General features: G+C 37.3%; 1 protein-coding gene and 1 pseudogene across 3 annotated transcripts in view; both read right to left on the bottom strand.

Annotated features, from left to right (window-relative positions):
• The window catches only part of SRT1 (sirtuin 1), a 33,682-nt gene extending 16,059 nt beyond the window's left edge, over positions 1 to 17,623 (bottom strand). For both annotated transcript variants that reach the window (XM_089139002.1, XM_089139003.1), the window contains exons 1-8: positions 17,342 to 17,623; positions 15,351 to 15,380; positions 15,157 to 15,249; positions 14,421 to 14,540; positions 14,054 to 14,154; positions 13,771 to 13,879; positions 6,026 to 6,105; positions 2,518 to 2,596 (exon numbers count right to left, since the gene is read on the bottom strand). In XM_089139002.1, coding sequence (XP_088995128.1) covers positions 2,518 to 2,596; positions 6,026 to 6,105; positions 13,771 to 13,879; positions 14,054 to 14,154; positions 14,421 to 14,540; positions 15,157 to 15,249; positions 15,351 to 15,380; positions 17,342 to 17,440 — 711 coding nt within the window. In that variant the 5' untranslated portion in view covers positions 17,441 to 17,623. The remainder of the gene's footprint in view (positions 1 to 2,517; positions 2,597 to 6,025; positions 6,106 to 13,770; positions 13,880 to 14,053; positions 14,155 to 14,420; positions 14,541 to 15,156; positions 15,250 to 15,350; positions 15,381 to 17,341) is intronic.
• Positions 17,624 to 21,508: 3,885 nt separating this feature from the next.
• On the bottom strand, positions 21,509 to 26,442 carry LOC149003029 (trihelix transcription factor GTL1-like; annotated as a pseudogene). Its single transcript, XR_016170386.1, has 2 exons — positions 25,855 to 26,442; positions 21,509 to 22,986 (listed from the first exon to the last, which is right to left on the bottom strand). The product of XR_016170386.1 is annotated as a trihelix transcription factor GTL1-like (transcript).
• Positions 26,443 to 27,386: the final 944 nt, after the last annotated feature.

Here is a 27,386-nt window from a genome sequence, read left to right as displayed (position 1 = left end):
GAAAGAAGCAACTTAACAAAAATACGAACTAAGCCGATGTCAAAGATAGACAGTCAGTAAACTCCCAAGTCCCCATGCACAGAAAAATTAGCCTTCTCAGAAATCTTTAACACGATCTGGTCTTGAGTCCCATAGGATCTTCTAATATATTCCAAAAAGGCAAAATAAGGGGCTGTAACACTGTTCATGTAAACAGTAATTTGACCTCTTTGCCTTTATATTTTGATCTATATCAGTCATCACTGTAATGGGACAAATGAGAAATAACGATCCATGAATTTGATGACAATTGGGAATCGATGATGGATTAATTTCAGGTCAGAGTATCTCCAGAAAAAAACATTTGTAACTCCGCATATTGCTGATGATGATAATGATCTTGAAGCAATAAAAGATCCAAATAATGGTTCTTGATGCAAAAAGACTCATTGACCACAGCTAAGCAAGCAACTGCATTGTTAAAAGGAAGAAACTAGACATGATGGATCTTGGGAGGAAATATAGAAAGAGAAGAGAAGAAAGTGGATATAGGATACCAATCCGGTATGCACTACTCAACAGCACCAAGACTTTTTTTAAGAAGGATAACAGAACACCGCCAAGGTCACGTGACTGTGCACAAGCACTGACCTAGGTGGGTTTTCTGCATTTCCAAGGGGGGGGGGGAGGTGGTTTTTGTCTAGTCAGGTAACATTCTTTTGCACTGCTCTCACACCCCCTCCCCCCAAAAACCAACCCCCCCCCCCCCCCCAAAAAAAAAAAAAAAGAAAGAAGAGAAAACTCATTCTCTACTCAAATCATCCCTAAAACTCTATTATGTTTACAGAAAATAGTGGAACCGGTAATTGTTTAATGGAAAATAGTGAAGCTGGATAAAAGTGAGATAACAGTACGGTTTTCCATAAATTTTAAAAAGAAAAAAAAAAAGCAGGTGTTTGGTTTCTTGGAGTGGGAAACTAGGCAAACTACTAACATGAATTAAGGAAACATGTCCACCTAGGCGGCAAGCCATTTATCCTATCCCAACCTTCCCAAAATCCATTTTCCATTTCATGCAAGAATTTGAGCGGAAGAGAGGAGAATGCCAATTACATGTGGGGCCCAAAACAATATTTCACATTGGAAAAGTTCTGTAAAATTCCATTGCTTGATATAGTTCCATTTCCTTCTGTTACACGTTCTTTAATCCCATGACATGTAGGACCCATAACTCCTCCGCTCATTTTTGTCCACCAAATATTGTGAAAATCTGGGTTATGGTAACTAGCAAGCAAGTCAAATGATCAAGGTCTGAGATAAAAGACGCAACTGTTATGTCAAGGGAAGAAATCAGATTGACGAAACTAAGAAAAGGTTAAATCAACTGGCTTAGGAGGAAGAAGGAAGAAAGAAGGTATGGAATATCAATGCAATATGCACTGGTCAATAACATCAAAACTCTTTGAAAAACTTACATTCTCTATTCAAATCATCTAAAATTGATAGAGGATGAATCACATATATAAATTTGAAATTCTTTATTCAGATCATCTATAATTGATGGAGGATGTACTACATATATTAAGAGCTACTTAAACGGACTCAAAAGGAACCTTTATCACTTTAAAACACTCAATAAGGTAAACAGACTCAAATAAAACTATATCTTAAGTATATTAGTCTATCTCAGATTCTCAAACACTACAATTGAATAGTAACCATGTACTAACTTTAACCCCAGTTTCTAGGAGTATAATCAGTCCTGTTACAATGAAAAAACTAGAAAGAAGGCCCAACATATATTATAACTAGTCATAGGTCCATTTCAAGCTTTCAGCTCATCAGACTGCTGCCACAATAACTTTATAGGCCTCCCAAACTTGTGCAAAGACCTCCATACGGGATTAATATCCAGTGCAACGACATTAGATATCATCCACAATGTCTTAAACATTGTGTAAAAGAGAAAATGCCAGAACATTTTTCATCAAACATTGGAAACAAATCAGCAGCAACATAAACGAGCATATGCAGACATCCAAGTTTATCTGCAAAATCCCTCAAAAATGTTTTCTTATTTATTAATTAGTATTTTAAAGACCAAAAAAATAAAAGAGAGTTTCTCTTTTTTCATGCGAAAATATTAACAAATATATTGAACAGATAAAGAGTATCAATGGTCTCAGAATGCATGTCCTTTGTACATACAGAACAATCTATCAATTCTAACAAACTCTAAGAATATATCTAAGAATTAGAATAATGCTTCTCAATAATATTTAGGGAATTCTGGAAATAATAGTTAACATTAACACAAGTCATTAATTTCTTAGAATACTAAAATAACAATATGTTATTTTTATCCACCCAAAATCCAAAAGAATAATAACAGTATGTTCTTCCAAGCCATCTCAGAAAAGAAAAAAAGGGGAGAAAACTTTGGCTATGTAAAAGCACTAGTTATTTACCAAGCAGCATAGTTCTAAAAGTGTTTACTTTACAAACCCACAGATGCATTACAAAGGAACAAGGGAATACCTGAAGGTTTACTATTACAATCCTTCCTCCACCACGAAGAGATTTCAAAGGCAAGTTGCATGCAGGAGTGATCTGCAAACTGTGTGGGAGATGGGATACAAGAGATTATCAACAACGCTAGAAGATAAATAGAAGATAAGTGCAGGAAACAACAACTAGCTGAAATTGTCATAGTTAAAAAGAACAAGAATGCCAGCAGAAATTTAGGTCATCAAACTGGACCAAGAATAGACTAATAGACTATTCAACGGGTTAAAAGTTTAGGCATTCAATGGGTTATAAATTTGAGTGTTCAATGGGTTATAAAGGCCACCAGCTTTAAACTTTCGAGTACGCTATTGTAATAAGTCAACTCTATAGGCCGAAATATTAGGGAGTCAAGTCCCATAGAGGATTAATTAGTTAGTTCATATTTTGTGATTTTCTAAGACAATTTAAAAAAGAAAAGAGAAACTTATTTCAAGGCTTTAACACCAGGTCTGACTGTGGGCCTCCTTGGAAACCTTAGTTTCAATTTTCAACCACATATTATGACAGTGTTTTAATTCGGTCACACCCAAAATCAAGACAACTCGAAAGAAATACAGCTCCCAAATAGTTTGTTATTTCACTTGTTTCCATAAAGTAACAAATAAAGCCTAAGGATTCATACTCACATGCGCTAATTTGAGAAAATAATTTAGCCTTAAGCTTGTGAGTTTGTGAGAGACGGACTTTAGTTTTGTGGGTTTCAAGACTAGTCTACTGTGAGATGTGATATGGAAACCTTTGTGGGAGGCAAAGGCTGGAGTTGAGGGGACGCAGTCTCTGCAGTACACGAGATACCTATATGTCATTTCTTATTTCAAATCTCTGTTTTTTACTGTCATCGTTGTGTTTTATTTTCTTGTTTCTTCACTATTCAGTTACTAAATTCAATTTCAAGCCAATCTATTCAGCTGGTAGATGTACTGCCTTTGTTCCACAGTTTCTTCAGATCTGATTTAAAAATCCTTCATTGTAGTTTCGTTTCCAGACCTGCTTTCTGTTCTGGTTTAAGAATTACCATCAGAAATGTCATCTTCACAGCTTTAGAACTTCTTTCTAACAGCATTCACCAGATTCCATTATAAGTTGTGCATGTGTTGTTCACAGAAATCCAACCGACTGAATTCATAATCCTGCTGCTGCGATTGATATACAACATATTTGCTTGCTTATAGAGTTTCTATTTCTGTGTTGTTATTTGTTAAAGCATATCATGGTTAGTATGGCGTAACATGGTATGGCGAGTAGTGTACCATGGCATAATATTTGAGCTGTAACTAAATTACAACAAAAATGCAAGCCTTATCCCAACTAAATGGGGTTGGCTACATGGATCCTTGCCTTAAAATTAGATCTATTTAAGTCCATACTGGATACAAGGACTAAACCATGCATATCTTTTCTCACCACTTATCCTAAGGTTGTTTTGGGTCTACCCTAGCGCTTTTAGTTCCTTCAATCTAGATTAGATCGCTCCTCCTTACATAGGAATTTAAAGGCCTCCACTGAACTGAGCTGTAACTAAATTAGGTCTATGTATTTCCTTTAAATCACTCCTCCTTACAAAGGAATTTAAAGGCCTCCACTGAACTGAGCTGTAAGCCTGTAACTAAATTAGGTCTCTGGATTTCTTTTTTAAATTACAAGCCTTATCATGATAAAATGATGTCAACTACATCGATCCTTTGATTCCTTTCAAAACAAAGTACGTAAAATTGAGAACTGCAAAAAGGCAAATGCAAATAAGAAAAAAAATGGGGGGGGGGGGGGGAATGAAAAGCAATAAGACAAGAAAATAGAAATGGAAAATGAGAAATCATAAGTAAAGACAAAAGAACCAGCACAGGAAAATAGGAAAATCTCAAGTACAAGGTGTCAACAATGTGGATCTTTGCCCTCCAATAGGCTCTATCTGAGCCTCTGAGGTCAAACCCAGCATATGCATCTGTTCTTCCCAACCTTAATAATGGTCACTTTAGGCCTGCCATTACCTCTTTTAAATACTACTTTCTGAATCAGATCATTCCTTTCTGAGGAGTCTCCAGGCTTCCATTGCAAATGGCCAAACCACCTCAGACGTCATTATCGAAGCTTGTCACAAATTGAGGCAACTCCTATACAGTGTTCACAATCTCGCAAGGTTTTGTCATATCTTGCTCATCTAGACAATTACAAGACAAGACAAGACAAGACAAGGGCAAAACACTAGGCAGCAAAATCTCTTTGATATCTCACCAAGATATCCAAGACGGGATGGGATATACTCAAAATTTGCAATTTTTTTGTTTTTTCTGGGGGGGGGGGGGATAAAAGCTGGATCTCGACGAAATTTTGCACGCTTCTTGCAAAATCTCGTCAAATCGAGAGTAGAGCCCCCATTTCAACCCAACTCCTTTGCAAGATATTGGTTGGTTTCAACAACTAGTTAGACAACTAATCTTACTATCATTAGTCATTACCAGGCCTAATATTGCATATGTAGTGAATTATGTCAGTCCATTCATGCATGCACCTACCAAAGGACACAAGGATGAAGAAGAATGGAAATATAATTATTGAAGGATACGGTGATGCCGACTGGGATGGTAATCCTATTGATCAAAAGTCAACTACGGGCTCCTGAATATTTGTTAGAGAAAACCTGGTAACTCAAAAAGTAAGAAACAAAGTGTGTTTAGTGCTGAAGCTGAGTATAGGGCAATGGCATTTGCAACTAGTGAATTGTTATTGGTCAAATCTCTATTTGAAGAATTAGGATTTGACAGTTTTCGTCGACCTATGAAGCTCTTATGTGACAATCAAGCAGCTACCCGTATTGCTTCTAACCCAGGATTCCATGAAAGAACCAAACACATCAAGGTAGACTGCCATTTTATCCATGAGAAAGTTCAAGATGGAACTATTGAAACTCCATTTGTAAGAAGTGAAGATCAACTCGCAAATATTTTTACAAAAGATCTATCCAAGAGAACATTCTAAGAAGTATTGGGCAAGTTGACCTCAGATGTAATCTTCAATCAAACTTGAGGGAGAGTGTTATTGGATGTTAGTCTTTCAATATGATACAAAGATTAGCAGTCCTATTCATTGTATAATTCCCATTCCCATTCGTTGTAGAACTCCGTTCCCTGTAAAATTTCTCACCCTAAACACCACAATCACTTTTTAAAGATCAATCAGCAAAATGGGGTATATCTAGCATCTGAGTTGGCCCATAGAGATTCCAAACAGGGATTTTGAAACCCAAGATCACAACATTCATTAACCATTTTCTATATCTATAAACTGACAAAAACATGTATGCATTAAAAATCCAAAATAAAACCAATCAAGCAGTGAAATTACACCATATGTATGAAATTTGACCTCCGGTTACCTGGAAGTTCAGGACCATATGCATTCAAGTATAGCATATAAGCAAACAATGACAAATAACAGTGGCTTCAAATCAGACATCTGGAAATTAAATACATATGATTACCTGGTACCTAAGCACAAAACAACATCAGCCATCTTACAATGCTTCTCTGCTGGATTCATTTCCTTAGCTGGCAATGCATCCTGGGGAAAAGAAAAAAGGAAGTGGTGGCTGACTCAGTAATAACATTTAAAATTAACACAATCAAAACTGAAAGTTGCAAATTATAACTCTACAGAAAACACTATAGAAGAAAAGTAGTTAAATTTTTGGGACCTCCTAGTCAGATTTTTTTTTTTTTTTTTTTTTTTTTAAGTGTCAAGTTTCCCAAACCCCTCAATTTTGACAAAGCCATTCATGTAGAAGTCAAAGGTATCTGTTTCCTTGTCATAAATGAATCTATGTCCCTGCATAAGCTAAATTTTTCGGGAACAAGGACCATTCCAGTCAAAGCTGCATAATGACCCCATATTTCCCCATGGAAGTGAGTAGTGGCTATTTATGAAAGAGTAGCCAATGCATGAAAGAAGTACAACTAAGACTAGTCACTTATTAATGATTAATATTTCATTTCTTTGGTCAGGCCAGCTGCAACCCTTTCATTCAATTGTCTGGAACAGACTCCTCTTCAGCAATCGTTTGATCTGCAACCATTTGCTCCAGTTCTGACAGTCCTCCATCATTGTCCACTCTGTTTCCATTTCCATGTAGATCAAAACATGAAGAAGAAGTGGAGGCCACAACACCGTCCACATTCTTGTTCAAGTGAACGTAGTTCATACCATCCATACATAGTGTTTTGAGTCTAAGAATTTATCTTTCTAACCATGGCTATCTAATGTAGTACTGTATTTGATTGATCAAAACAGTAGCCAAATAGGACCTTTCATAGGGAATAAAGTTCAGATTTGATAGACTTAAGATGAAACAGAAGTTAGATGTAAAAGAGGGCTGGAACTAAAGTGGTTTTAAAAGGATAATAGCATATAACGAAACGGGCTGAACATATCTTCAAATAGGGGCAGAACTATTATGAAGAAAGTGACAATAACAATGTAACATGTAACACCCGGACTTCACACCGCAAGGTGAATCGATTGGATCAAACACTAACCTTCCTTGATCAAACACAAGGAGTCTTAACACCCGGGCTTCACACCACAAGGTGGATCGATTGAATCGAACACCAACCTACCTTGATCAAACACAAGGGTTCTCCAAAGAGGAAGAATGCTAGCAAGCAATTTGATTTCAATTCATAAGTTGTTTTCTTCATCTCTTACATAAGTCTCTTATATAGCACTTTAAAGAGACCAAAACAATAATGGAAACATCCAACCACTACCCAACACAACCTACTACAAACATTAATGGAAACATCCAACTACTACCCAACACCACTAGTCAAAACAACAATGGAAACATCCAACCACTACCCAACACCACCTACTAGCTCCTATTGTTGACTTTTCAAAGCTAGACTTGGGCTTAGTTCAAAATAGTGGGCTGATCTTCTCCCACTAAAGTAATCCAAGCCCATGAAACCATGGGCTCATTTTATCCCACTACAATAGTCCTAGCCCATGCAAGCCATGGGCTATTTTGGATCGTATCCTTAGGCTTTGATGGGCTTGACCATTGGGCTTTTCTCTTTTTTCTATATGCTGCCAATTCTGCATCACTATCCTTCTGGGAGCAATATGGGCTAAGGAAGCATAGGGGGCCTAATGGAATTGGGACCCCAAAGAAAGCATTTATTACTTGGATTATATTTGTGATTTATTTACATACTCAGCCTGAATCTCAAGACCTTCTTCGGCCCAATCATATACTTTACTGAAATATATAAACTAAGGAGACTCCCACTTAAGTGATAGTAATATCTATGAGGATAGCCCATTTTGGTTCTCAGCCTTCACGAACTGGGTTTTGAGGAGACAACAAGTAAAGCTAGATCTATAGAGGTTCAAGGCAGAAGTTGAAGAAGCCGGCAACTGATTGGCAGCTGGTTACTAGGTTTTTGTCCAGCGGTTCTGGAGGAGAAGAGACGCTGGTGGTCCTCCGATGTGTCTCTCCGCCTCCTCCTTCTCTCTCTTCCTCTCTCTCTTCTCTTGTTCTTCTCCTCGTCCGGCATCTCTCGGGGCAGAGAGACACTAGTGGGCCTCCACCATGTGTTCTCTCCGCCACCCTCTCCTCCTCCTCTCCTCATCTCCTCTATGTTTTGGCCATTCTCTGGTCATGCTCTAATATCTGAGCACCTTCTCCTGCCTCTAGTCTATTTTTGTAGAGGTTAAGTCAATCTTGATCTCAGATTTGGTATCGCTCTCTTCCCCTCTGATTCTTCTCTTCCCTTTACTTCTCCTCCTCTCTTTGTTCTCTCCAGAGGTTGGGTCGAACATGCTCTCTTCACTTTGATTCTCTTCTTCTGTTTGTTTCTTCTCCTTCTATTTCTTTGGTGGAGAGGTCGAGCTAGATCTCAGTTCTGTGATTCGAACTCCCTCTCCACTTCTCTCTTCTACTCATCTTCTTCTATTCTCCCAGCCTCTATAAAAAAAAAAATGGGCGTGTTTGAGGCCGTTTCAAGGTTCTTCTTTGTTTGTTGAGGGTTCCTTTCTCAATGGCTCCTTGGCACCAGGGGAGAAGCCTTAAGGGGTATCGTTGTTGTTCTCTCTAAATCGAGTTCAAACTTTGATACTGACTCATCTCCTCTTTCTATTTCTCCTCACTCTCCATCTCCCCTTTATGTTTTTGCGTTCAACTTCACATCGTTGAGGGTTCTTTTCCTCTTTGGCCTCTCTAGTGTTGACAGGTAAGCCTTAAGAGCCATCATTGTTGATCTCTCCGTTTTAGGTTTGAGCTCAGATCCATATTCTTCTCCTCTCTCTGTTTCTCCTCCTCTTCTTGTCTTGTTTCTGGTGTTTGCTTGATTTCGTCGAGGGTTCTAGCCATTAATGGCGCTTCTCTGGCTCTGGGGGAAAGCCATTAGGGCCATTGTTGTTGAACTCTCTGAATTTGTTTAGGACTCTGATTTGTTCTCTTCATTCTTCGTCTCAACCTTGTGATGCTAGCTTCCCTGCGACCATGGTGCTGCTGAGTAGGTCCATGTGCATTGTTACAAGGAAAGCTTCTCATGGCTAGGATTGGAGACTGCATCAGTTTAGCTCGGGCTCTTTCTATGTGTCACTATGGGCCTCTGTGTTGTATAAAGCTTGCTTTTATTGTTCACTCAGATAGTTGCTAGGCTCGATGCCTCTTACTCTCCTATTGGGCCACTTGTGCTTGTAATGAGTTTGCTTTAATTGTTGCTCTTAGATAGTTGTTTGGCTCAATGCCTCTTAGGTTGCTTCTTAGTTGAGGCCTCTGCCTCGTTTTGCCTAGGCTTTGTCGCCTGTGCTTTTGTATTTCCTTTATTTTCTTTGGTGATGAATTATTTAATATTCCAAAAAAAAGGGGACTCCCACTTTGAGAATTGTGTGTGAGAATTTCATCTTTTACAAGTCAAAATGCAGACACAAATATTGAATCAATATTGTATGATCAAAGTAGGATTGCTTGTAGTATTGGTTCTCCTACATATTAACAATCGAATATGGTCAACAGAGGGGCAAAAAAGTCTATTTGATAGGGCTTCTTCCTACAGCTATGAATTCCATTGGACCCATAAATGATAAAAGAATCAAGAGAAGTGGTCCAATGGGGTTTGGTCCATCAAGGGTTGGACTTAAAAACTTAAATTACTTCAGTATTTTATTTTTAAATCTTTACTAGTTTAGTTTCTTATGTATGAGAGATAGAGTTAGAGTTGAGTTGCAAGGTTATCTGTAGTTCAAGTCTTAGTACTTGGTAGGAGTCTTATTAATTCCCTTATATATTTGCTCGTAATCGAGTAATTGCTAGAACAAATTGAGATAGAGGCCTGAGTGTGTTGTCATTTGAGAGTGTGTGCTTGTTGTTTTCTTTCCTTCCCCTGCAATCTTCCCTTTCTTATTTCAGTTTTCCCATTGTTTAACCCACCATACCAGAGTCTTTCTAAGGTCTGCATTATCTTTTGGGTCTTTCATATAAAAAAACTAGCAATTCGACCAATTAGTCCTCTGGAACCTAACTCTTTCTTTTTGGCCATGAACTTGTAGTTTTAAGAAATTGGTTCGGGAGATCTTGTGATATATCTCAGTATCTTGGGATAGCAAGACAAGAGGAGAGACAAGATCTGAGAGATGGGAGATCTGGCCATCTCTGGTCCAACCACCTGGTTTAGGGGATTTTAAAACCCCTATCTCGCTCGAGAGAGGCATATCTCGCCTCTTTCTCACTGCAACCCTCAAAACTTGCCGGAAACTTTATTTTTCGCCGAAATTTGTTGGGGATTCAACTTCTAAACATCCTTAACACATCTGCAACATCAAATTATCATCATTCAAGCCTATTTCAACTAGATCTTCAACAAAGGTAAGATTTTTCCCCAAATTTGAGTTTTTTTTAAATAGAATGTTCTACAATGGGTGTGTGAGTCTAGTATAAATATATGTTGATCTACTAGTATAAACCCAAGAGTTATAGTCTTGTAATCTTGTTACTCTTGTACTCTTGTGATTGTGAACTTATGGATTATGATTTATGACTTACTAAAAGTCTAAAACTTCTTATGGTTGTAAAATTTTGAAGACATTTAAGTTCTTTGATAGTTTGATGTTAATGTATTTGATACTAGATAGTTGATAACTTGAATTACTTGATATCTCTACATTACATAGTGTCTAACCTTGCATTTCATTTCGGTTTTACACATAGGGTTGACTTAGAAGACGTACTTTGGGTTATTTTCTCACAAATCTAAGGCCACTAGTGCGTTCAAAAGGCCTTAAATAGGCTAAATACCAAGTTTCAGCCCAATCGGGGCCCTAAAACCCACCGAGATGGGCCACCAAGTTTACGCTAGAAATTTGGTATATCTCAACCGATATTGGTATTCTCCCACCATGGATAAATCAGATAAGTGATGCAAGCTGAATTATGATTCATAGTATCAATAATGGAGTTGAAGTCACCTGATTCTGAGGATTAGATATTAATTTATGCCAAATTCAGGTTGATATGCACAATGTCTAGTTTCCATTGTTTACAACGAGGACTACTGGGGTATCTAATCCCATTCATTCCCTAGCTTTTGCCTCTCAGTGTTAGTGTCAGCCCATCAAAGTGCTCGTGCCGTTAATGTTCTTTCTGATCATTTCACTGCTCCACCAAAAATTCCCACTACCATTGGTAGTTTCCACTGCCTATCCAGCCTGATATTTGAACTTAGTGAGAATATTATTAGGGGATTCTATGGGGCCCAAGGAGAGATTACATGAAGATTATCTTTGGGGCAGTATATCCTTTTGAATAGATGTTGTGGCCTTGATTGAAGAACTCCTTCAAATGGCCTTGTTTGATCTTTCATTCTTGATGCAGATGTACTAAACCTTGCTGTAGGTCAAAATCCGACATCAATCTAACAAAAAATTAGGCAAAATGGAGGTTTAGAAGGTCTTGGTGATTTGGGAGGCGAGAGAGAGCAAGATAGGTCGAGATCTCAACCTGTCTAGCTTGAGAGATGACATTTAAAGTGGCTGAGTGGCTGCGATCTCGTCTCAACATCTCAAAAAAGCAAGATCTTGTGATAACACATACCATGTATGAGAATCCTAGTTAGAATTGGAATCCCAATTAGAATCTATTTTAAATAAAGATCCTTTTTGGATAATTAGCTTTTATTTGTGGTTGTTATTTAATTGAGTCGTAAAGGGGATCCTACTCTATAAAGGATTCCCTAGTTAAGTCAAGTTTTGTTTCCTAGTTAGAGTCTAAGTCTTTTCCCTCTGACTGAAGGCTATATATATATAGCTCACCCATTCTCATTGTAAAGATAAGTCGAATTGAATACAAAGAATTGAGTCCTGAGGGAAATCAAGAAGTGGCTTTCTTGGGAGGGCCATGGCAGTTTTAGAAGGTATTCTTCATCAATTCTAGCAAGCTTCTTCCAATCTCCAGCGCCAATTCAACAACCCAGCAGCAGATTCAAGTACAGCAGTGCAGCCACTTCTCCCTCACCCACACCCCTCCCCCACCCTTGCGGCATCCCTGAAGAACCTATCCCACCCCACCCCCACCCCCCAAAACCCTGTGGCACCCTTCCATCCTCTTTCTTTCTTTCAGCCCCTCTTTCCCCCTTCTTGATCTTGCAGCAAAATTAGAAGAAAAGAGATATTCAGGAAAGAGGGGGGAAAAGAAGAAGAAGAAAGGAAAAGAAAAGAAAGATAGATCAAGAAAGGAGTGAAAAGCCCAGGATCCAATCAAGAATTCAGGAATCCAATCAAAGATCAACCAAGAACCCTATAACAGCCAATATCTTTATCCATACCTTCATTCATCATCCCTAAACCCTCCCATACCTAACCACAGCCCTTTCTCTCAGCTTTAGGGTGATTCTGGGTATCTCAAAACAATCCCATACGAATTAGGTTAAAACCCTAACCATCCCAAAACCAACCCATCTCAAATTAGCAAAATCCTAACCTGTCTCTACTCTCTAGGATCTTCCTAGGACCCTAACTTCTCAACAAAACCTTATACCCATCCCACATTCCGTGGTTAACCAAATTCTACAGCCCTTTAGGTTTTTGTTAATCCCCATCTTTTACCAAAACTCTAATTTTCCTAAACAGTAATCACCCCATCTAGGGTCATTAAAATCTCCCATTCCCAGGTTTGATAACTAATTTGCTCGTTCACAAGGAAAGGATTCTGGGTTAACCCTAAGTCTAGGGAAACAATCACGCAAACCCAAGAATCGTGGTAACATCACCATGAACCTGCTTCTCAGTCTTGTTTCTTCTACAACTTCGACCTTCAATAACCCAGCATGTGTTTGGAAGATTAATTCAGACCACCAAGAGCTCCACCCGACCCTGGTTTGCAGTTGTAATTATCATTGGCAAGATCTTAACAAACCTTGAAATTTTGAGTCTGCCTAGTATTTTAGTTGTTAACCATCAGAATTGGCTTATCATTGGATCACCCCAGCCCTTCAACATCTCTTCACTTGACCAATACAAAGTTCAAACCTAGATTTATTTTGCTGATTGGTTCTTATCTCTAAGTTATTAATCCTGATTTTCTTGCAATTTTGATAAATGTTATGCTACAACCTGTTGTTGGTCCAATTATAGAGTTGTTCTTAGTTGAACTTCCTCTACATTAGTTTGTTTACGTTAATCTATGTTGAGGAGTCTTGGTCATTTTTATTTTGTTATTATTTTATTTACTTCTTTGACTGTAATTAGACTATTAGTACCACACTAAATAAAACAAAGCCAATGACCTAGGCCATGATAGACTAAGGTCTGAATTTTATCATGGCTCTAGAATTTCCTCCACACTCTTACCCCTTCCTCCACAGTAGGTACTCATTTTCAGGTTCTGGGATACATAACATAAGTGAAGAACTCCCTGCATCACTAATCCTACAATTAGCAAGCCATAGGTGCAACTTAATGTGAACCAAGTGAATAATAATGAGCACATGTAGAAGGGAAGACTAATGCACTATTTTCAAGCCTTGCTTAGTTAGTTCTTCTAAATGCATAAAAGGTAGTTATTTTACAAACAGTGACTCATTATAGTAGCCAACACAAGGATTCAAGCTGGTTTGCAGGTTGTCTAAGTTAAGCACAATTGTTCAAGCCCCAAGCAAACATTTATAAACAAATCTACATTTCTCCACACTCATCATCCAACTACATTGCAAACAGGAAAAAAATAATTACCTCCCAATCGAGGACTGTATCCCTGAGTTTTGCTCCACATTTAACATCAGAACAACGTCTGGATGTCTCTTTCAGTCCAATAGTCTCCACCTCAAAGTCTCGCAAATACCTTGAATTGAGTTCAATAGAATTTCAACAAAGAGTATTTGCAAGCTATATCTTTTGCATAACACATTAAAGAATGCTTTTGACTCTTAACACATCAAGCATGGCCTCAAAAATATTAGAAGAAAACTGCAAGGCATAATAAGGATGTAAATTGTGATTGAAAGATAACTCTTACTCAGCTCCACAAGAAGGGCAAAGTTCCCTGAAGGAATTCCCGTGTAATTCAGAAAGTTTCTCCCTTGGTATTCCAGATCGAAGATGAAGACTGTCCACATTCTGGAAATATAAGTTCATAGAAATGACATCAGATACTCGAGCACATGTTAAATTATTAATTTCTCCAATAACGGTCCAAATCCTGTAATAACTTCCTGTCTTCAACATTTTTTTAGTACAGTTACCCAAAAACCAAATATGAGCCTCTTTGATAAAGAACTATAGCTTTAAATGATATAATAGAAAAGAATAAATGCTGGAAAGGAGCCACCATCAATTTCATATATTTATTAGTAGATATGTAATATGTAAACTCAGGAACATGCCTGGCTTATAACAAACTTCAAAATACCAGCTTTCTCTAGCTCAACCAGCGCCATGTGAGTCAAACTTGGAACTGCACGATGAAATGGTAACGATGCTTCAGGCACACCTTTTCCTTCACGCTGCAACTCCATGAAATTAACAAAATAAAAAATAATATTATTGCAGTTAGCTATAGTAATGCAAAAATCATAGTTTATTATGAGTTTACATAGTAACATCAAATCACATTGAAAAAAACATCTGCACTGGGACATATTTTCATAAACATGTTCAACAGAGGCTTTTAATTGCCCCTATGTGGAGAAGCAATTTAATCCAAATTAAAGGAATTAGAAGAACTAGGGGCAGACCTAGAGTAACCTTAACAGAAGTTTTGAGAAAGGAGATGTTTAGCTTAGGCCTTGTATCTAGTATGGTGTCAAATAAAGCTGACTGCAAGGCAAGGATCCATCCATTTAGTTGGGAAAAGGCTTGTTGTTGTTGTTGTTGTTATTATAGGTATGTATTGATACTGATACAACTCAGACTTAGGCGCCTGTTTCTGACAGAGATACCTGTTGCTTGGTTCTTTGCAAATTACTTGAACCAAAAAGGTATGGTCAAGACTCAATTCTCATAGGTGAAACAAAACAAACTAATTTACAATTGCAACTAATAGAAATAAGGGTCTGCTTAAACTACTTCTCAAACAATCAAAAATGTAAATCGGTAACTCAATAAAGTTTACTGTTTCACCTGAAGAGTCCAAACTCCCTTGGGACCGCGGAAATCAGGTATACCACAAGAAGTTGATATTCCTGCCCCAGTAAATACTACTAGATGCTTACTCTGCAATGCAAAGAACAAAAACCAGGAGAATTTAGGTGCAATACAAAAAAAAATTATTTTAAAAAAAAAAAAACTCACGTTTATAAACAAAAAAGTCTCACCTTTTTTATCATCATAGCTAACTCTTCAATCTGTCATTTAACCCAAAAAAATATCCATTTGGATTAGCAAAATAAGAAAGAGACAATGAAAAGTTCTAAGGATTGCAGTCTAACCATTATAAGAAGCCTTAAACCTTGAATACTGCCATTACAAAAGAAGCATAAAAAGAAAAAGAGCATAGGAAAGGAATAGGGAAAAGCATCTGCTGTTCCGATAATCAATAAGTCCAACAACCAAAACTTATTTCATAAAGCATATTGTGTCATACAGGAAATTCTTTCTCAGTGAGCTCAGATCGTGAAGAGATTCAGTTGGAATCACCATAGGACCATCAGGATGGGGATGGTCCAGTTCATAAGCAAAACCTAAGAGAAGCACAAGAACTTTATTACAAAGTTAAACCCCCCCTCCCCACCAAAAAAAAGAATTTTCTTATCCATGGCTCAAAAGCAAAAGTAGAATTGCCACAATTGCACACAGTATTAGTTCCAACTAAACTCAATGTCAAATGTCAGCAACTCAAAAATAAATAGCATATGAGTAAAGAATATATATGAAAAGCATAAGTGCATAATAAATATCTGCTTCTGATTTTGCTAAGTAGTGCTGACAAATATGAACACCACATTATGCATCAAATCTCACAAAGGACACAATAAACCATGCAAATTTGAACTGCCTTATCTACAACCAAAAACAATGGAACTCATGCCTCTCAAGTAAAGACCATGTAATGTAAGCCATCCATCGGTTTGATATCAAATTTCAACAAGCTTTGATACAATCAGACTGCTCACCAACTCACAAGAAGAGAACATAATCAAGCAAGTCTTATAGGCCTATGCATCTTAACTGAGATCAGCCAAGCTGAATTGCTAAAACTTTGATACAACACAAACTTTCGAAGTTAATAGCCTACAACTTCCATAGAATGTTTGCTTCAAATAAAATGCACAAGAAGTGAATGCCAACCAAAAAATGAACAATAAAAACTGAAAACCCTTCAACAAAGATTATGTATTAAAGAAAAATACCCTTCCATGAGTGTTAGGATCACACATTCTTTGACATTTATTTCAACCCCAAAAATTAAGAAGTCATTGCCCACCAAAAGAAGGAACAGCGTATAACCCATCAATAATGGTGAATATGCAACACAGCCATGATCAGAACTTAGGAATGGAAAGTATGGCCCCAAAAAATTGTTCCTTTCCAGGTACTGACCTGAAAGAAACAATTGGAAGTACACAGGATCAACCATGCAACAGTTGCAGAAAGCACAAACATATAATGAACGCAATTCCATCTTCTTTATTTGTTTATTTATTGATTGTGTGGTCTTCTAATCTCTGTATATCAAACAACAACCTACCAATCCGTCCAACATCCGCTGTCAACAAATTGTACAAAACAACAAGCCCGTTTTAAAATAACTGGATGCAAATCCTTGTTCCTACAACGTGAATCAACTGCACAAAATTATATCTCAAATACATAAACCATTGTTAAGAAAAATCCAAAGGTAAAAAAGATGATAGCGATTCTGGTCATATTTCTATTTCCCCATGGAGTAGCATTCCCCACTAAATTTCTATAACCCTAAATAAAATCAGAGTAGCTATTCCAAAAACCTGATTCTTAAACAGCATAAGCATAGGGATACTAACTCATCGAAGAAGTAAAAACAAACTTCCAGCATTAAGCTATTTAAAACCAAAACATTAACTCATTTAGCAGAACGACTCCACACTAACCAAAGAAGTAGAAAACATATAAGCCGGGACCCAGAAACAAACAGGGAGAATACAAAAATTTGAGCCCACCAAACTCATTCTAAAGTAACATTACTCAAATATTCTCAGATGAAATCACGCTTTTCTAAGTAATTTGAATGGACTTTGCAGTATCACAAGATTAGGGATGAAGTACAGTACGGATTAAAAAGCAAAATACAATATAACCAAATGAAAGAGAGAATCAAAGAACCCACTTTTTGTTGTAAAAGATCAGGAGGGTCGAAAAGCTCAGACATTCCAACTGTACCAACATCTTCTTTGTAGGAAAGTTTCTCTGCATAGCCAAGTGACATTGTGGGTATCGAACAATTCTTCTTTCTTCCTTGCAAAGAGATTTTCCAAATGAGTCTCTGAGCTTTAAGGCATGGAATACTGTACGTCTGTATTGCTTCCCAGGACTTCAATAGGAAACAGCTTCACAAATCCCAACCCAAACATGGCGAAAAAGTGAACTCTTTCTCTACCAAATTCCAATTGACGCCAATGCCCATGCCTCCATAACTGAGGACTGTTGGAGTTATAACTTCTCAATTTCCCATCATGCCCTTCTTCGTCCTTTTTTTTTTTTTTTTTATGGATTTTTGGTGTGATAAATATATTTATAAATAATAAATTCTTATTTATTTGTAAACCAAATAATTTATAAATTTTTATATTTATATTTTCCTAAATTTATTACATTGTAAACTAAGGGTGTCAATTGGGTACAATACCAAATTTGAATATCGAAAATCAGAACCGTACTATATCGAATTTACACGATACAATCAAGGTTTTAAGTATCTCACAATATCATACAATACTAGCCGATACGTATCTATATTTGACCAAACCGATACGATACATCTCGATACGTTTCTCCATTGAATTATACTAAAATACATTAGCCATAACGATACGATACTCGATACAGGACAAAACATCTCTTAAAATCGTCTGACCGATACAATACTCGATACTTTAAACCTTGGGTATAGTACAGTTTCGGCATTTGCAAAAATGGTTCGGTACAGTTTTGGATATTAAATCGGTGCAGGAAAACGGTTTAAACACGGTATCTAATGTAATACAATTTTGGTACGAACGAACCCATATCACTTTTGTAGTAGTTCATTAAGGTCTTAATAAAATTGCGATCAAACAATCGATAAAATTTTATATTAATAGAGACAAAACAAGTAAATCAAAGAAGAAGAGTAAATTATGAAATGAAAAACTAAAATGGGGAATTAGGGATAAGGTAAAGGTAAAGTGTTTTAATTGTAAAATTATATTTATATCCCTTAATTTGGTACGGTACAGTTTCGATACATACCGATAGTATGAGTATCTTAAACCATAACTGTACCGAATAAATTAAGTTTCAATACATACCATACCAAATTTTGAAAAATGCTGTTTAATACGGTTAAACGGTTTCGATACACAATTAACACCCTTATTGTAAACATCCAAATGTGCCTAACACTATATTAAATTTAAAAGAAAATAATTGCTCTTGCTTAAAAGAAATTGAAATAATACTTTAAAATCGGCTCTCTTTTTCCTCCTTTTCTTTAAAAGTCAAAAAGGATTTGCAGAAAAAAGAGGTTAATTAGTTCAAGATTTTTAAAAAACATAGTAAATGCTCGTCATCAGTTAAACCCCATTTTCTTACAATAGGTTATATTTGATGTGCAATTTGAAATACAGGAAGACCAATTTTTGTCAAGGTCAAAAAAAGAGAGGTAAAGTCATTTCTTCTCAAGAAGAACAAAGAAAATTGTTAGATTTAAGCACCAGGGAACAGTTGGCAAAAGACCAACACTTCAATGTAGAAAGTTTGAATTTGTATTTCTTCAAAGTTAAGGACAAAGTCTCGCATTATATTTAAATTATATGTAATAACTACCCTAAGAAGTAGTCAAGGTGGGCGTAAGCTGGCCCAAACAAATCCGAAGTTTCAAAAAAAATTTGGAATTGCTTAATTGACAAATCATAGATAGGACAACAAATATTTTGAGGGACAATCTCTCAGGGCTGGTTTTATCCCAATGATGTTTTGTGATATCTTGGAGGGAGAAGCAATGGTTGTTCGAGAGAGAGACTTCAAAAGGTTGTAGGTGTTGGTTTGTAGAATATGGTGATTGAATTTGACAATGTGGAATTGGTTTCACTGTTCAATAATGGTTCAAGAATGCAAACAAGCCTAGCCCCTTGAATGCGCTACTTGTTGTTTAGATACCTTTATCTTGCTTCTCAGTTTACAAGTTGTAATTACACCTATATTACAAGGTTTAAAGGATGGCCAAGATCCATCGTCTGGCCAATATACTAGTATTCCAACCGATGGTGTTGTCCAATGAATTACATTAAAAATATTAGCCACTCAACATCATGGCCTTCTACCACTCCGTAGTTTTATTACAGACGGCCATCGGGCCATTAGTAGTGGTGATGTCCCAACCACTCGGCCCCCGGTTGGAGATTTAATTGATGTCCCCCCCCCCGAAAAAAAAAAAAAAAGGTAGGACAATAAATAGATAAAAAATTAAGAAATTTTTATAAATTTACCAAACCAATTTAGAAGATTGATATGAAATTTTGAAATGTCACGTCAATATTTCCCACCATGCTAGGTGATAAAATGATTAAAATCCATCTCAAACAAATAAACACTTAAAACCCTCTCATAGTAAGTATTTACATTGTCGCAATTACGATTTTTCTTGAATCCAGAGAGGTAGAGAAATTTAGAAATTTTGTCTAGAACTTCAACTGGATACATTTACGGTGTATTTGGTTACTTAGGGGTTGTTTGATAATACGCCAAAGTTTTTCTATTTTGAAAAACATGAGAAACAAATTTGAGTATTTTTATTGATAAAATTTGTTAAGGTAAAGAAGAACTAGACCTAAAAAAAAAAAAAACCAACCCCAAAAATCCCTTTTGGAAGGATGATGGCTAGGGTTTCAAATAGAGATGGAAACCCAAAACCCCAAAATGAAAGAATCAACGAACCTTAACCATTAAAGTTGAAGAAGCAACAAAAGTTTTAGCACCTTGAGACGATTTTATCAAGGTTCTTAATTTCTTATGCTTAGAATAATATTGGCAAATTCCATGAATACTGCTTTAAAAACTGTTTCAGTTACATGGTTTGTACATAACTTTTGTTTCAAGAAACAGTCACAAAAATTGTCGCTTGCGTCAAAGTATTTATCAAAGCATAAATAGCAATTAATGTTTCATAAATCATTTGAAACAAAACAGTTTTATCAAACAATTCTCAACCGATTCTTTTATTTCTCAAAGCAAGAAACACTACAAACTGTTTTTTAATGGGTTATCAAGCATCTATAATTTCACTGATGTTTGCATTGATTCTAAAATTAATCCATGGAATCAGCATATGAAGAAAAGAAATTAAAAGCACACAAATGATATAGGTCAGAAAAGTATCATGCAATTATGAATGAAATCATTTCATGTAAAAAGGGAGAAAAGATACAAAGAGTAGCTACCCTGCCATGAGACCTTTTTTTTTTTGCCAAACCCCACTTTATAGCAATTACAACTCAGGAAAGGTACCAACCCAGAAACCATCATAATGGCATATACGTCTACCAAACAAGACACTGCATTGATATGAATTGCCACTTTGCCAGGATGGTTCCAATTTAATCCATTGTTATCTTTTTTTTGTAAACTACATTTAAGCTATATTTAAGTTAGAGTCAACAGCACCTGTACGCTTTCTTGAGTAAGAAACTAAACAATAGAAACCAACTGAAGCTGCACTGTTAGGCTTCCAACTTGTTCTATATTTAGAAATGTGATGAGCTGGTGGTTTGTGCCTTTTTCTCTCCATTACATCCCCAAGCAGCATTTGAGGCTCTGAGCACTTGACAATAAAAGAAAATTTAGGTACTAAAAAGAGACTACCACCCTATTTGTTATCTGTAAAGGGACCACCCTGTTTAGAGAGTTAATGGGTGTCATCTTCATCTTCTGCAGTGGCCAACACCAGGTATTATGATCACACCTAAAAGACCCACCATGCATGATGACCCTGGAGGTCGGGTTATCTCCACCCGGTCATTTTTATTTTCTTTTCTTCTCCCTACAGATAAAAAAAAGTGAAATGAAATTAACAAAACAAGGGGGTGAAAATAGGCACAAGTAGAATGAAACTAACACAAATTTAATACCGACTAGCCGCAGGTCAAGGCATTGAAGCATCTTCTCAGTAAGTTGCCTCACGGAACACTGAACACTGCATTTAAAGGTATCATTGCAAAAAGGAATTTGGGGGGGGGGGGGGGGGGGGGAGAGAAGAGTCTCTTCTAACCCATATAAGAAGCACTCAGCCTCCCCCATACTAAATGAGGTCGGCTATTTCTTCTAAACCATTGCAAGGATAAATAACATAACAGAAGTAATTCTTCTCACGATGCAGAAGATAGCATGAAGAGGGCAATGGGCAATGAGATCCACAGCAAATCATAGAAATGACCAATGGATACCATTACACAGGTTGGCTGCTGAATTGAACTTTAAGTTCTTATATATTAATCCATCCAAGGTATATTAAGAAACAGAAGTAATTCATTCTCATGGTGCTCAAGCAATCATGAGCTAAATATATTGGAAGAAGGATGGTGAGGTGCACAAAGGAAATCAGGAAACTGGTCAATGGATACCACTGGACAAGTCCGACTGTTGCACATGAAATTGATCATCAACTTGATTCTTCATCATCTCATGTGTTGATAAAGAATTAGAAGCAGGTGTCGAAGCAGTAACTATTTCATCTCCTCTGCAGTCTTCATTTTCATTCTTCACAATGGTGAAGGCATTTGAGGAATTTATGAGTCCATTTTTGTACAAGATCTCCAATTCATTGAAGTATGGGCAAGTCTTTGTGTTTCTTGGACGTTTCTTGCCACTCTCCATTGTTCTCTTGAAGTATTTGTTAATATTCTCCCACTTCTCCTTACACTTTGTCGCACTTCGGTTATAACCCATGGATGCCATTGCCAGTGATAGCTCTTCCCATGCTGAACCTTTTGGAGTAGCACTACGAAACTTACTGTCCATTGAGGCTCTGAGTGTGATTAGTGCCTGTACCTCAGATTTTGGCCAGCGCCTGTTGATTGGATCAAATTTGTTGTCCTTCTTGTCACTTTCTTCATCTTGATTTTCTTCAGGGTACAAGGTTTCTGGGGATTGTGGGATGTAGAATTCCTTGCCAAGGATCTTCTGTATAAAGGAAATAAGGGTTAGATTACGAGAAATCTCTTGGTCCCTCACCTCCTTATCCCTTTTCAACCTCTCCATTACCTGCTGCCTCCATGCTTCTTCTCTGGTGATCCAATCTTTCTCCCTCTTCTCAATCATCTCTATCAACTGCTTGTGCATTTGATCTTGCTTCTCAAGTACCTTTTTTATTAGACTTCCAAAGAAATGTTGCAAGTTCTTCCTTGTTTTTCTTTTTCTTTTTCGATTAATGGGTTCTGAAATGTCCTCTGATGTTGAATCATCAGAAGAAGAACAAGTGCTGAAATCAAGTGAAAAATCAACTGAGTTGGTTTCAAGTCTGACCAATTGGGATGGGATCTCAACAGGAGATAAACCTTGGTTTCCAGTCTTGTCTGGTAATGTGGTCTCAGCTATTGGGGTGGTGGTGGTGGTGGTGTGTCGTCTGAACCATGCAGGGCTACATGTTCACTGAAGAACTTGTCAGCATTGCTGGCTCCCACTTGTCTTCCTCTGGTTCTCTTAATACTAGGGTAGATGTTTTCGAATTTCTCCTTGCATTTCATAGAATGTCGGTGATATCCCAGTCTCTCAAGCTTCCTGATTGGTCAACAACAAAAGACTAGTTTAGGAAAATCCAGCAAATGAGCTTTTCTTGTTGTGATTTTTTTTCTTTTTTCTTTTTGAGGGGGGGGGGTTGTTGGAGTGAGGAAGACGAAATTAAAATATGCAATAAATCAACCTCAACTGGTCAATGATGAATTTCAATCGATATAAAAATTTTAAGATAGTACCTGATTAAAAAAAAAAACAACATGAGCAGAGCATGATTTCCATAAGGAGCTCTTCCTTTTTTGAGGAAATTTGATAGAAAAAAGGGGGAATAGAAGAAATATGCAGCACATAACAGAAGCAGCAAAAATAAACAAGTAAAAGCCCACATCTCAAAAAAAGAGGAAAAGCATGTGCCCATTTGGACATGAGAATATCAATAAATCAGCCCTTGATTGAAGTCATATATAAACAGTAACTCCTACCCCATTCTTAAGTTGGCAGGCAAATCTGATTGCCCAGTCTAGGTTGCAACTTGCAATGGAACAAAAAATTCATAAAAATATCCTTGATCGAATTGTAAAATTCTCCTGCATCTCAAAACAATCTAAATCAAGTCACCATTGGAGTCGTCCTTATAAAATGTGTGCTAGGTATTTCAGCCCTAAGTTGACGATCTTAAACTTGTGCTTAAATAAAATGTAGGTTTCTTCTCCTCAACCACCCCAAGTGAAGGAAAACATGGTCTTTGGCATGGGATAAGGGGGATTAAGGCAGGATTCAATCTCATATCTTTGCCTCCTTTCTGTTTTATGTCATCCTTATAAAATGCCTCATAATTTGAGAAGTTGGCAGTGCAATATTGCAACCATAGAGTTTGCCACAATCATAGTTGTCAAGACCTCACCTAGGCATCCAGGGTGTTGCCTTGGTTGGATCCGCCCGAATCTGTCCCCACCTTGGGTGCCTTGCTTGCTTAGGTGACGTGACAACTGACAACTATGGTCACAATGGCCTACTCATATGTCACAGAATCACAATTCGCACGTAACAGCCAGCCTGGTACTCCAATGATCAGGTTGGCTGCATATCTAGCCAACACCATCAATTGTCCATGCATAAAATTTCAGGTCAACAACAAAAGTTAAAAACTAAATATATTGAATGTTGAAAATGCAGAGGGATTAAGGAAATGTGTAAGAACCATGTGTGTTATCTTATGTCTTGTTCACTTGCTTTCACAGTTAAAAGCCATTAACAGTTGCATTCACAATAAAGAAAAGACACCCTGATTATAATCTGATTTCCCCCTAGAAGTTCCAACAAACATGAAAATCATGGGGATCACCATAAGGGTTTTTATTCTGGCAGTTTTTTTTTCTTCTTAAATGACCCAAAACCTGCCTGTTCTAATTTTTATAACAAAAGCCAGCTTCCACCACCTCAAAGAAGTTAAGGACATCTTACACACCCTTCTGTTTTCTATTGCATACCACCACACTTGGACTGAGCTACACCCAGGGTCATTCAAACCCTCCTTCATAATTTCAATGTTGCCAAATGGTTCTGACAACCTAATAGCATAACATTGACAACAAGCACAATGTTGAATTGTTGATCCAAGGTTGGGCTGGGCCGCTGGGGTCAACTAGTAAAACATGGCTCAAGCTTCCATCTACAAGAAGCTGAATGTGATTTCAAGTTTCAACAGGCAACGATGAAGCTATTTAATACGACCGAATTAAGATCCCTTTACCAAGAAAAAAATAAGCTTCATTGGAATCTCCTTAAAATTCTCATATGCTTCTTCCACCACCCAGCTTGTCCATCCAAATCCACTATTTGCACCTCTATGTTCCATTATTGTCCTAATGCTCCTAACTTTTGGAGTCAATATGATAACTTGTTAACTACAAAAATGAGAAAGCTAGATAAAGTCCATACATGATCCCTATTCACCATCTTTTATTGACTTGTTATATGGTCATCCTATGCCTCTACTCGGAGAAGATTAGGAATTCAAATACAACTGAACCATATGATTGAATTAATAACCAAAATTTGACATCTAGCTAATCTCGCTTTAGGTGCAGGATCCTCTATTGGTCTAGACAGTTAAAATCATCCACCAAATAGCTAAACTAGATGGTGCCAAGACGGGTGAAATAGCTGTTTTGACACCATTTTATCAGAAATCCTAGCAGAATAATAGAGAAGACATGTTAAAGTGAAATTATACAAAAGGACAGCACCACTGCACCATGCTGATGTGCATGTGCCATGCTTGACATAATTTCCCACCCAATCATGTCATTTGGTGGCTGAAGTGAAAACTTTCAGATTTTCAATTGGCATGATTTCCCCCGATTAGCCATGTATCAATTACAGACCATTCAATGACATGCCCACATGGAGTTCAACTACCATTCCATACTCAAATTTATATTGGGCCGAGATTTTATAGGTAGATTTTTCTCTCTGGTAAAGGATTTCATAGGTAGATAGTGCTCGGCGATACCCTTAGGCACCAGATTTGAGCAAGTAAGGTTTCCAACATTTTTCATGCTTTTACCTTCATAATTGTTATGATCAACACAGAATTCAAAGACTCATGAGAAAAAGGCTGCAATTGGATATGTGTTCGAAAATACGTATCCATTCTCGACCAATCTACCCATATCCACCTGTCAAAATTGCCACATCACCCTTCCGCTTGGCAAAACAAGCTTGAAAATCTCCCGTTTTCCCATGTCAAAATTGCCACATCAACCTTACAGGTGGCTCCCAATATCTACGTATCAAAACTACCACATCTAAACTAGGAGGGTTTTCTTGGGAAGAAAAAAAATATTCCCTGCAGGCTACACTAGAATGCGAAATGAATCAGCACTACGGTTATGAAGAAGAAAGCCTTACCTAGATACAATTTCCCAGAGAGGCTCCTTGAGGTTTTCATTTCTAAACTCAGAATCCATCTCGAACCGAATTTTCATCAACGCTAGAGTCTCCGCCACCGGCCATTTGTTTTCATCATCAATCTCTTGTTCCTGCAACTCTACTTCATCGGCACTCATCAGTGAATCGTCACTCTGCTTAGACACCTGAGCCTGAAATTCTACCTCAGGCAAGGTCTCAACGCCCAATGGAAATTCTGAATAATCGATTGACTCTTTCTTGTTGCCTCCTCTGATTGGACGAAGCTTCTGCAGCGGCGGCTGAGATGGTAGTTCTACTTCTTGGTAAGAATATAAGGAGGTCCGATGACTGTAAAGTAGCTCTCCGGCATCGGGAAATGGTGTGACTGGGTCGGGAAAGCTGGTGTCTGCCATTTCCGGTGGCCGGAAATTAGTTGCAGCGGTTACAGAGACGGTTAAGGTAAAAAAATTCCAAACAGAGTCAAGGGAAGTCACGGAGAAGGGAAGGGTTAAGTGGTTAAAATTTGAAGCTCAGAGCTGAAATTACCGAGAGATGCTCTTGCAGCACCACCGGATAAACAGGGAAGGATGAAATTGGGTAAGAAGTAAGAACAAGCGCTAGGGTTCTTTAACGTATTTTATTAGGTCGGATAGTGGAACGTGTCGTTCTCTTATTCGTGGTCGTTGAATCAAATAATTAGGACTATCTTGTCTCTGTGCTCCCTTGTTCATCAAAGAATCATGGACGTTGAATTAAAAACATTATTAGAGAGTAATTACATAGAAATTCATTGCCAAAATTTATATAGAAATAAGTTGGATAAAAAAAAATATATATATTGGTAATCAATAAATTTATATTTTAAAAAATAAAAAACTCCAATTCCTCATTTCCCTCTTCTCTCAATGGTATAAACTCAAAATACATGACTCCTTAATTTATATATATATTTATATTTTTTTTGTTAGAGGAATTGAAAATTTATTCAAAATGAGCAGGGGAAGTATTCGTAGCAAAAGTGTTCAAAACGAAAGAAGGTGGAACTATCCACCAAGATTTATACATCATAAACTTACGATCATGGATCACCTAATGCCAAATAATCCGCAAGGAGATCACTAGATCTTCTAAGAAAGATAAACTAGACTGATTGAAAGAAAACATTCAGGCTCTATATTTCTTCCACCGTTGAGCACCACTTGAGAGAAGCAAAAGTGGAGTTCAACACATAATTGACGGGGAGACAATTTGAGAACAACCAAAGGTGTTGCAACCTCAGGTAATAAGCCAATCTCAAGCCATAATAGCTTCCGCCTCAATCGCCATTGTCGAGAGAGACCGAAAATGATGCACTTGGCTGCAACAAATTTTTCCATCGCATCCCAAACGATCAGCCATGTCCATTTTTCAAGGAAACAAGGTCCCACTCACCATCAAATTAGAGCAAGAAGATTCCAAGTAGAGGATCTATGACCGAAGCAAGGGTGGAGAGCTACACTCAGCCATTGGAGGGGCAGGGAGAGTTTCCAACA

This window comes from Hakea prostrata, chromosome 10 (assembly GCF_041222555.1).
Source record: "Hakea prostrata isolate BN-2017 chromosome 10, UWA_Hpros_2, whole genome shotgun sequence".
In the NCBI taxonomy this organism is placed as follows: Eukaryota; Viridiplantae; Streptophyta; class Magnoliopsida; order Proteales; family Proteaceae; genus Hakea; species Hakea prostrata.
Note: the sequence above shows the minus strand (reverse complement) of the source record. Positions and strands in the feature narration are given on the sequence as shown.